Genomic DNA, 12,170 nt, shown 5'->3' on the forward strand with positions numbered 1-12,170 from the left:
TTTATTATTAATATATATTTTTTTAAAAACTATCAAAAAAGAACCTGTGAGATCTTATAATCAGCATACATATGGAATGCACTTCCATACATACGTACATGCATACGTACGGACAATCTCTCACACGGAAACAGGACATGTACACAAAAACAACTGACGCAGCGCAACTCTTTCATGCTATTTTTGTGAAATTCACACACAAGAAAAAAAAAATCTGTGCGACGGCTTTGGGCACGGAAGCACCTACATTTTTTTAAAATCTAGCAACATTCTAAAAATCCTGAGACTGTTTTTTTTTTCCTACCACTTATACTTTTTTTTTAATCATACACCATTCCACTACATACTTTTTTCTTGCTTTCTGTTTGGTTTATTTAAATACAAGGCTATGGACAACACGTCGATATATCACACAACATGTGCAGATATAATAATACAAAAAAAAAAAAAAAAAAGTCTTTGAAATTTATTTTTTAGGTTTAGGTTCTTTCTTTTTCGGTTTAAAATATGCTTTTTCTTTCCACACTTTTGCCTCAATCATGAAAACAAGTTTCAGCTTGCTGTTTTTTTCTTCATTATCAGCACATACTATTTTTTTTAAAACAATTCATTCACTCCTCCAACAATTAAAAAGTTGTGTGTGTTCTATAAACACAACGTTCAACAATATGGAGCACAAAATAGGACATGATTCAATTCATGTATGCACTGGTTCTTCCATTGTTATTATTATTACTATTAAGTCCATTCGTTCTTCACACCACCATTTTCTTTCTGAAAATTGCCACATTTCTTTTTCTTCTTTCTTCGCATCCAACGTATTTCATACTCGTAATTCCAGAACATAAGATCACGTCAAAATAAAACTCGGATATAACAATATAAGTAACACTCACGAGTTTGCTTATTGACTAATTATCTGCTTTCAGGAGGAGATGACAGACCATACTGACCCTGTTAGCCCACCATCAGTAACACGTACTAATTATTATTATCACATATTTTAAAACTGAAATGAAAGCGTATTCATACGCTGCGACTTCCTTTAAATCATCTCGGGAGCAGGATGATAATCGATCAGAGAGCATAGAACTGCGCACACATTGACGCAACTTTTCTTTTTATCTAGGAACATTACCTTCTCTTCAAACTTCTTCCAGGAGATTGGCTACAGCAACAAGACAGTCACTGTAAAATGAAAAGAAAGAAATTATAACAGATAATGCAAAAGGAAAGTAATCTACAGGGTAGTCCATAATTATGTATATGATGTTTGACTGACAGTAATATTTCTAATTCTGAACAAAAAGTTTCGATATGGAAACACTGTGTAGCCTGAGAATGCGGATAACGGTCACTGGACTTAGAACCGTTAGTGTATGCCAGACAGGATGATGGAACGGTTGTCTCTGGAACAGAGTGTGCAGCGATCGACATGAGTCTCTGGAGTGGCCAGCTCGATCTCCCGATTTTTCACCACCTGACTTTTTTTCTTGTGGGTTGTTTTACAGGACAAAGTGTATCAACACCACATACGTAATTTGGCCGAACTACGGGAAGCTATCAGGGAAGAGTTCCACAGAGTACCAGTACGGGTCCATCAAGCTGCCTGTGACAACGTTGCTTTTTGTCTGCAGCATCTATCGATTTGGATAGTGCATTCGTGGACTATGCCACGGAGAACAGAGATTAAAATTCCTGTACGGAAATGTATGAGAGTAATGTGTTTATTTTTAATTTTATGTTTAAGTTATGTTGCTAGTTTTTTTTATCGCAGTGTTTGTAGCATCATATGCATAATTATGAGTCACCCTGTATATAAATAAAAATGAAAGTAACTTTTTGCTCGCTAACTATTCACAAATCGCTGGACCGCTTTTAATGATTTTTGGTACAAGAGTAGGTCCTAGTTTAACTTGGGTTTTCACCTCCCTTTCGGCGAAAGGGAGAGGAAACAGGAAAATGTGAGAGGATAATTTGAGAAAGTAATCGAAAACATTAAATATTAGTGTCCAATCTATAGTTTTCGGGGTCGCTGAGATGCCGTTTAAGTTTAAATTCATCCCCCATGCATATTCTAAGAGGAGAAGGATCTTCAAATACTTTCTATAAACATATTCATCTCGTGCGAAGAGCGGACATTTTAGCTAAATATAATGAAATACATAATGTTAAAAGCATCTATATATTTCCAACTACGGGTTCTTCGTCTACTATGCTTATACATATCTATTCATCTCTCTCTCTCTCTCTATTATATATATATATATATATATATATATATATATATATATATATATATATATATATATATATATACATTCCCCACAGAATTTTCCAAACTGTTTTCCCTGGTATTTTCTGATGTTCCCAGGCAAAGGTTTACCTATTTCCCTGACAAATGTCTTTCCACTTTTTCGCAACCCTATTAGTTTAATTAGATTCCTAGACTAAAGTTAGTGCACTAACTCCCTATAAGGTAAGATTTTTATAGAGGCAGTTCGGCTACGGGCATATAATTTGAAGTGCTCATCAAGTATCTCTTTAAACATTGTTACGGAAGTACCGCAGGATTCTGGAACATGGATATTTGGATAGGGCACATATTAGTTCCTATATAAAGTCTTGACCCGACTGCGGTAGGTCCCAGAGTATTGGAGCAATGGACCTTTAAAGTTCATTTCTTCATGCTTTCGGCAGCCTATAACTCCGAAAGGAAGCATTTGTGCACCCAGGTTGATTTATACTTTTCGTCTCATCTTGATGTCAGGAATCACCTTCCAAGCGTCGGTGTTGTTTTGAAACAGCCCGTATATTTATTTTAAATCAGTCTACACGATACAGAATTATACGTGAATATACACACAATATTAAGAATATCAGCTGTTGACGAGTTTCACGGTCCAACTCCACAACAGTCATTAGATCCTGATAAAATTTATATGGAACCTGCAAGAAAGTATACTCTTTGAAACTAAAAAACCATGTCTCTAAAAATTTTACCAAGTTTGTAGCACAATTTCAAAGATACATGTGGTTCTTCAAGCTCTTTCTTTGTCACACTTTTCAACTAATTCGTAGAACAGTTTGTGAACGAGCTGACTTTACTGGTTATAGCTCCGCGACTAACGGTCATAGCGAAACGAAGCAAATGGCAGTTTGTTGTCTAAACCTGTTTCTACGTATGTTCAGTAGCCGCAGCGCATTCCCTGTGCCGGTTGACGAGCTATTTCAAAAGTTCGGATCTATTGTGAAAACACCTCGTACGAAACTACCGCGAGAGCATATTTAAAAAAAAAAAAAATAAAATCAACAAAATTGGTGCACCTATGTCGAATCTATGCGTGATCATACACACAATTATGGTATGAACACTGTCAGCCATTGAGAACTTTTGTGGTTTAGACCCGAACACTATTGTTAGATCACTCAAAATCAACTCAAATTTACGTAGAACCACCGGAAAAGAATACTCCATGAAAAGAAAAGAAAAACAAATAAATAAAAATAAAATAAAATCAGTGAACTTGTGTCGAAGAATTATGCTTGAACATACGAACCTGTATATAAACGGGTCGCAATAAGACCTTAAGTTTTTTATTTTGTTTATTTATTTTTTAAAAAGACGTTATGTATCTTAGCTCATGTCAGAGACGCCACACTTTGTCTACATTAAGGGATTCAAAACAGGGGCGTCATTTAAAGAGGGCAGGAGGGGGCAATTGCCCCCCCCCCCCCCCAAGGGTTTGAAGAATACATATACTTTAATCGATGTCTACTAGTACAAAACGTGAAAGTCTAATGTCGATGGTGCTCTTGCACCCCTCAAGCGAAGTCTGAAATGACGCCCCTGATTCAAAATGATGTAGCTTAATTGATTTTAGAGTTAACAATCTAACCATAAATAATGGCACAACACACCTTGATATAACTTAATGCATCCTGATATAACTTGATATAACCTGTTATTCTATACTGATGAACTGATTGATCTCTAAATCCCAAATAACATTATTACTTCAAAGTTGTCTTCATTATTTAACGAACACTTTTATTTCCCTAACATTAAAGAATTTTTCAATAATTTCCCTGGCATTAAAGAACTTTAAAATTATTTCCTTAATTTTCCAGCTCTGTGGGAACTCTGTTATTTTATAAAATATCGCCTAGTAAATAGCCAAGTGAGGCAGAAAGAGAAATTGGATTCGAGAGGAAAAAAATCGTACTTAAAATTCCGAGTTTTTCAGTTTTTCTCAACATTTCACGAAATTCCCTGACTTCCAGAATTTTCACACGAGTAAGCTGAATTCCCTGACTTTTCCAGGTTTTCCCAGGTGGGTGGGAACCCTGCCCAGACAAAAGAGGATTTTAACAAACTATATTCTTTTTTCTGCACTATCATATTTAAAAGCCAGTAGTATTAGACGGATTCACTTGACGAGAGCGAATTTACACTTATTTATTACTTGGTATACAATTTTTGAATTAATCGACTACAAAATTGAGCACCGAAGTACTTACTCTCCACGGTGATTGGCTGTGGTTTCCGCATCAGTATCTCCTGGCCATCAAAGTTACTTGACAGCAAGAGCTTCTTTTAAATGTCGAATAAGATGGCTACCAACGTCCTTCACTTCCGGCCACTGTTTGAAAACAAACACTATTCCAGCGATGAAAAACGTCGTTGTCAGGATTCTTAGTCTGAAACGAAATCACACAGAAGTCACATTTATCTTTAATAATAATAATAATAATAATAATAATAATAATAATAATAATAATAATAATAATAATAATAAATAATGTATGAGATGAAATGAAATCTTTAGTTTTACGTCCCATGGTTATGCCGGTTAGACTAAAGGAGACGGTGATAATGAGAAATGAATGAAATGGTGGAATGAAGAAAGTGGGAGGAAACGGGAGAACCCCGAGAAAACCCACGAGCACGGTGTTTGTCCACCACAAAGTCCACACGGCGCGATAATAAAATAATGTGTCTATCATCACCCTTTACACAGAAAGGAGTCACCTAGAGCCACAAAATTTTATACATAGTTACATCACCAAATCTAATCGCGTACGAAGACCTTTTATCAAATTGCGGCACAGAGGAAAATTTAGCGGGTGGGGTCCAGGAGTATAGCCACGGGGGGGGGGGGAGGCATCGGGGCCAGGGTCGCCAAATGATTTCCTGGACTACTAAATTTCCAGTTTTCAAATTATCCTCGTAAGATTACCTCGCTTCAGTCATTTAAAAATAACAAAGTTTACATATAATTAACAATTTATGGTAAATTCTGTACCGATCGAAAAAAATAGTATGATATCTCTACTGTGTAAGAAATATAAGAAATACATAGCTTGCTACCACATCTGCTACAATCGATTGATCTAGTGCTCTTGTGGGCATCATGTCCAATATGAAGCATGAATATATTTTATATAGGCCTATTTTAAAATAATTGTCAGTCTATACCAACACGAGAATTGTATCGTGAACGGAAACATGACCACTGAAGTTACTTTTAAAACAGGGATGTATCAAATTCCTTTGACATGAAAAAACTTCTGTTGTTTGACAACAGCGGTATTTCAGTAATCCACGCCGAAAAATGTTTTATGTTGTGCACAGGAAAAGGTGAATATATCTTTACTAAAGTATTTTAAGAAAGAAAGCACGAAAAGCAGTTCAGAAGATAATACTGTTGCTTCAAAAAAGGAACAAAACGTGCAAAAAAAGCTAAAAACAGTGTTTTTAGTTTTCCGAACGGAAACTAAAATTTTCCGGCTTTTTCAAGCCACAAAAGCACTAGCTGTAACACATTTTTTTTGGGACGGGGGGCTTTGTACATTGTAGCTGGCCGCCTTCACAAACGATGGGCCCCTCCTAGATACACCTGCTGGCTACATTCCTAGTGGGGTCAAGATAGTTGCATAAAGGGAGATAATAAATACCCAGGATGCCAGATTTAAGTCACATTCATAGTGTCATATTTTTCTAGGTAGTAGAGATGAATAGTAACATTTCCGATGTCGTTCAAAGCCAGCTTCAGTCAACTCACCATGGAGAATTGGAGGGGACGAAAGCGTGAAAAATAACATGTCAAAAATGACCGATATTAGTGTCGAATACACAGTTTTCGGGATCACTAAGCTGATTGGTGACATTCCAGATGACATTTGAACCCAAGATTAGGCAAGAAGGGACATTACAACTGATCTGAAACGGATAGGACAACGCCGAAAGCGTTACTATTCTTTATTTATTTATTTGTTTATTACACTCATGCTGACAGGAGTAGAACGAAGTTGTTATTCTTCGTTTGTACTTTTAGTTCATTCCTCTTTGAAAGACTTTCAGAAAAGAATAATAAAAAAATATATATATATATAATAAACTTTAAATATTTCAAAACTCAATTTTGATTAATTAATACATTCTTTATCTACAAAAAAACTGCTATGTAATTCTGCCTTTGAATTTGTTTCTAAGTACTTAAGTCATTTACCTTACACAAATTATAGTGTAGGTTCTTACATTGATAAATAAGATGAAAAAAAAAAGTATATTCATAGGTACACGTATTTACAATTTCACCACGTGTACAGGAAGTGTATAAATTCAGCACTAGTCGAAAATCAAAACTACTTTCCTTTCCTAAGCCGAAAGTAGTTGCAACAAAACCCTCAGAAACATCGTATCAACATCTTAGAGCCAATCTCACCATTAAAGAAACACAAAAATGTATTATCTACTGGGCTTCTAATCAACCATCGTCTATAAATCTAAACTATGTACTCGTTTCATATTTGTTAATGCCTGATCATGAACCAATACTTGCGAAATTTCAGCAAACCCAAATAAATGTAAAATTACACATATTAAAAATTATTCTCCCAAAACTCCATTCTTTCATTTCACCATACACAAAATAACAAAATGTTCATGAATATTACTGTACAAATTATCAGTCTATATTTTTACAAAAAAGCTATAACAATCTACAATACCTCTCGCGTACGTCTCATTCTAGTTAATCATATATAACACATATCATAACCGCAATATATTGCATAAACCTTATCCTTCCCGTGAGAAGAACAGGTATTTCAACTATTTTGAATATAAGTAGCTATAAATACTAGCAAATGATGGGAAACAATAAATATTGCTGAGACCGTAATAAGGTAAATATTATTTTTCAGATTTAACAGGAAACAAAGCTCATATTTCCTCGACTTAAACTAAAAAAATGAACCTGTGACCATTGCTATATACTACCGAACAGAAGAAACTACTTCTAATGCTGGAATTAAAGCTTCATCCTTGGTGGCATAGTATTCAATACGTCATTAATTAGGGATGGCCAGATCCGGATATTTTTGGATCCGGATATCCGGACACTGGATTCGGATCCGAGATTTCGGATCTTGGATCCGGATCCGAAATTTCGGATCTTGGATCCGGATCCGAAAAACCGGATCTTGGATCCGGATCCGAAAAACCGGATCTTGGATCCGGATCCGAAATTTCGAATCTTGGATCCGGATCCGAAAAAACGGATCTTGGATCCGGATCCGAAAAAGCGGATCTTGGATCCGGATCCGAAATTTCGAATCTTGGATCCGGATCCGAAAATCCGGATCTTGGATCCGGATCCGAAAATCCGGATCTTGGATCCGGATCCGAAATTTCGGATCTTGAATCCGGACCTGAAAATCCGGATCTTGGATCCGGATTCGAAACTCCGTGTCAGAAAATTCGGGTGTTCCGAATCAGCAAAATTTTCGAAATTATTGACAAAGTGATTTTCATTCCTATGCTTAAAATAAGATTTTAAGACACTTTTGGTATCTGATCGTGTGACAGCCTTGCGTTCTCTTCATTCTGTTGATATTTGGTTTTCGTCCCTTAATATGTCACAATTACTCCAAATTTGATTGAGTAAAACTGTCGACTTTGGTGAGAGCAATCTCACTGTAAGTTTCGATTCTAGTGGAAATACTCGATCGAGAAGGCAGTAAATCTTTTTAAAGCAGTCGTCTTGATTGAAGTTTGTCCTTTGTTTTCTGTAACACTAGTCAAATGCTGGGATGAAACCTTAGTCGCAAGCCCAGGTTTCTTCATTAGGCTTAGGGTGCTTCCATTCTAATCCTTTCTGAGTTATTGTGGTAACTGAATGACGCCATTTCCTAGTCGTGATGGGCTAGGCCATAGCTAATAGAACAGCCCATAAAATATAGATCAAATCAAATTAAGGAGCAACTTCCTTTTCTTGCTCTTGATGAGCTTTTTTTTCTTTCTTTAAAAATACGTTTCTCTGTGACCGTACCACTCCAGTTAGAATTAAGAACTGTAGTAGAGATGAAGTTCTAAATGGCAATTAATGTATCAAAATCAATGTATTAATGTACTGTATGTGTATACACAATACCATATGGAGCCTCGAGCAGTAACACGTATCTTTATAATTAGTAATCCACTACTATTAACTTTGCATGGGTTGTATAAGGAGCTATATCATTCATGTAAACACATAGGCGGATGCAGGGAGAGGGCAAAAAGTCGTTCGCCCCTACCCAGCGCCACCATTAACAATGTACTTTAGTAGTAATTTGTGGCAATTTCAGATCATCTAAGTAATTTTTCACTACTAGCATCCCCAATCGCCCCCTAAGAATCCATCCGCCCCTCCAGGAGTCCATTCTGGATTCGTCCCTGCGCAAACAACTCATTCAAGACTACATTTTGGTAGCTTTTTAAAATTTTTATCTTAAACGATTGTCATTTCTCGTGGCTACTTATGCAATTTTGTCCACAGGCATACATGCAATTTCCAGTCATTACGCAAATACATTTATATACTTAATAGACCTCGGCTAGTTGGGGGCTTCGCCACTAGATCCCCGTTACTAGGGCCTCGCATCCCAAAAGCCTCTAATCACAATCAATTTAAAAAGAAATGTCTGGGGATTTGCCCTTAGACCCTCTGATATCTCATTTGATCGGCCTATGACCTCGTATCTCGTAAACCTACAACCATACCGAATCTCAGTTCAAATATCAAATTGTATGTAATAACATTCCGGTATCCCGAGACATACCGAATTTTAGTGCGAGTACATGGGGGCTTTTTCCCCAACCCACACATTTGCTCGGTCTACGCCCTCGCACATCATACGCCTGCAAACATAACGAATTCTTAAGGGCTGGCTCAGTGGTAGAGCGTTCACCTCCAGTGCTTGGGGTCCCTGGTTCGATCCCAGCTCGCGCCGTGTGGACGTTGTGGTGGGCAAACACCGTGCTCATGGGTTTTCTCGGGGTTTTCCCGTTTCCTCCCACTTTCTTCATTTCATTTATTTCTCATAATCACCGTCTGCTTTAGCCATAATCGTGGGACGTAAAACTCAAGGATTTCATTTCATAACGAATTTTTGTTCAAATAACAAGTTTCATTTCTCTAACATTCCAGGATTCCGAGATATAAAAGTATTTTCTCCCCGCCCCTTTTCTTCCCCTCTAAGACATACATCAAAAAACGCTTAAGTACATACCTAATTATTTCAAATGTAAAGTCCAAATACCAAATTCTATGCTCCTAACCTTCAGAGGTTCCCAGATATCGACATGTTATTATAATAATTACAATCCCCACCCTCTTTCCTTTCCATCTCTTTTCCTTTTTACTAAAACGTCAAGAAACACGGAAACACATGTCAAATTATTTTCAATGAGAAATGCGAATACCAAATTTCAAGTCTCCAACCTTAAAGGATTGAACATATTAATACAATAATTTTAATCCCCACTTAATTTTCTTCTCGCCCTTTTTCTTCCCTTCTGGGCCACATATAAAAAAAAAAAAAAACGTTGAAATCCGTATCTAATTGTTTTAAGTGAGAAGTCCAAATACCAAATTCCATGTTTCTAACCCTTTAAGTTTCCGAGATATAGGCATATTATTATACTAATTGCAATAATTGCAATTACCACCCCTTCTTTTATTTTCTACATCTTCCCTGCCCCTTCTAATTTAAATATCAAAAAGCACTTAAACAAGTATCAAATTATTTTCAATGAGAAACCCAAATATCAAATTTGAAGTATCTAACGTCAAGAATCATCAATATTTTCCACCCCATTTCCCCCTTCCTCGTTGAATTTCCCAAAGTCCTTCCTTAGTGGTATCCTACGTCACAAAGCCTATAAACTGTCCAAATTTCAAGTTTGTAGCTTAAGCGGTTTGACCTGTACGGCGATCTGTCACTCAATCACTCAGTCCCTCAGGACTTTGCCCTTTTTATATAGAGAGATTTAAGATTTTATGGGAAAGCCATGGATTTTGTCCTAAGGCCGCCAGTGTCTTAGAAATGTAATAGCTTTGCTATAAACTTTAAGCAATCAACTGACTGATCTGCGTCTATATGTATTATGTAAAATACCGCTTATGATATTTATTTTGCTCGTAATAAATAAATAGAAATGATGACGAAAATTCAGACATCCATGATTCTAGCGTAATGCTGCAGGAGTTCAGATCATTGAATTAATCATAAGAGCCGTCTGTATAAGATAGACTACATTAAATTCCAATGTGGCACAAAGAAAATATGCAGCATTACTATGCAGTTTTTCAACGTTATAACTCATTCCGAAAATATTATCATAGGTCTCACAAACAATCGAATGTTAATCCTAACTCGATTAATATATAACAAAAGGCAGATCTAAACAACTACTGACTTGAGATGAAAGTGGCATAATTGTAGTACGTTTAAAGATATACTAAAGACTAAATGATAGGGTGTGCGCAACAGTGGTCTAACCCCGAAAAACGTGAAAATGAGATTTTGATGTAATCTTTTGTCATTTAAATTGAATTGTCTTCCCACTGAGTCACCTACTATATTTTAGTTCTGGGTCTCAATCTAAGGCCTAAAATATTCAAAACAGGACTCCGAATCTGAACTTCGAAATTTCGGGTGTGGATCCAGGAACCGGATATCCGGATCCGGATCCAATATTCGAAACTTCGGATCCGGATCCAAGATCCGAAATTCCGGATCCGGATCCATGATCTCAAACTTCGGATCCGGATCCAAGATCCGAAATTCCGGATCCGGACCCAAGATCCGAAATTCCGGATCCGGATCCAAGATCCGAAATTCCGGATCCGGATCCAAGATCCGAAATTCCGGATCCGGATCCAAGATCCGAAACTTCGGATCCGGATCCGAGATCCGGATCTCATAGGATCCGGATCCGGATCTTATAGGATCCGGATATCCGAGATCCGGATCCGTCTGGCCATCCCTATCATTAATCTTGTGACGGATAGTACCATTCGTCAGAGTATAAGTAATCGCTTTTTTTTTTCTTCCTATGTGACCGCTGTAAAATTTTAGTTATGAAAGATACCAAATATTTTCTACAGTATCCCAAGTAAGTTATCAACGTGTCAGCTATTCAATATTTTGGAACCTTTGTATCGAAAGCGCAAAATGCTTTTATTAAATGATTCGATCTTCATGTGAGTAACTTATCTGCTGAAAAATAAATAAACGCCTGAAACAGTTTTAACAGATTGTATCATTAATATTATTCATATAAGTTCATATGAACATGGGTCCAATTCTCAATAATCTGAGAGCTACAGGTTGTGAACCATTTTTGACCTAATGTTGATTAGTGATCATCTTGTAGTTATTCTACAAAGATGAGACAGATCATTTGAAGGGTGATGGAACGGCCTTTCCAACGAAAATAACATGTTGGTGTCTTTGGAAGGAAAGTTATTGAGGGAAATTTGCGACAGTTAAGAGTATTTAAAGGAATTGAGTGACAACAATGATTCTCAAATTTCCTCTGAATAGCTTACCTTCCAAAGACTTCAAGCCCACATGTTTCATACCGTTGGAAAGCCATTCCATCACCTTTTAAATGTTCTGTCTCACCTTTGTATAATTACTACAGAGTGGGCAATAAGCAATATTAATATCAAAAGTGGTTCACAACCTGTAACTCTCAAATTGTTGAGAAATGGATCTACGTTCATATGAACTTTTCTGCTTAGAATCAACCATACTAGCATTTCCCAAAGTCTTGCAACTTCCTCCCGGTATTCCTTGGGTATAGTGTCCTTTGTTTTTCAAGGGGGGAGGGGATT

At 36.7% G+C, this 12,170-nt stretch overlaps 1 protein-coding gene across 12 annotated transcripts in view; it reads right to left on the minus strand.

Moving 5' to 3' along the window:
- Positions 1-289: 289 nt before the first annotated feature.
- Positions 290-12,170, minus strand: part of Dmtn (transmembrane and coiled-coil domain 2 protein Dmtn) — a 404,032-nt gene continuing 392,151 nt past the window's right edge. For all 12 annotated transcript variants that reach the window (XM_081756074.1, XM_081756073.1, XM_081756068.1 and 9 more), the window contains 2 exons: positions 4,522-4,701; positions 290-1,188 (listed from right to left, as the gene is read on the minus strand). In XM_081756074.1, the coding sequence (XP_081612200.1) occupies positions 4,575-4,701 (127 nt within the window). In that variant the 3' untranslated portion in view covers positions 290-1,188; positions 4,522-4,574. The remainder of the gene's footprint in view (positions 1,189-4,521; positions 4,702-12,170) is intronic.

Source organism: Thermobia domestica, chromosome 4 (genome assembly GCF_964235325.1).
Source record: "Thermobia domestica chromosome 4, izTheDome1.hap1.1, whole genome shotgun sequence".
Classification (NCBI taxonomy): Eukaryota; Metazoa; Arthropoda; class Insecta; order Zygentoma; family Lepismatidae; genus Thermobia; species Thermobia domestica.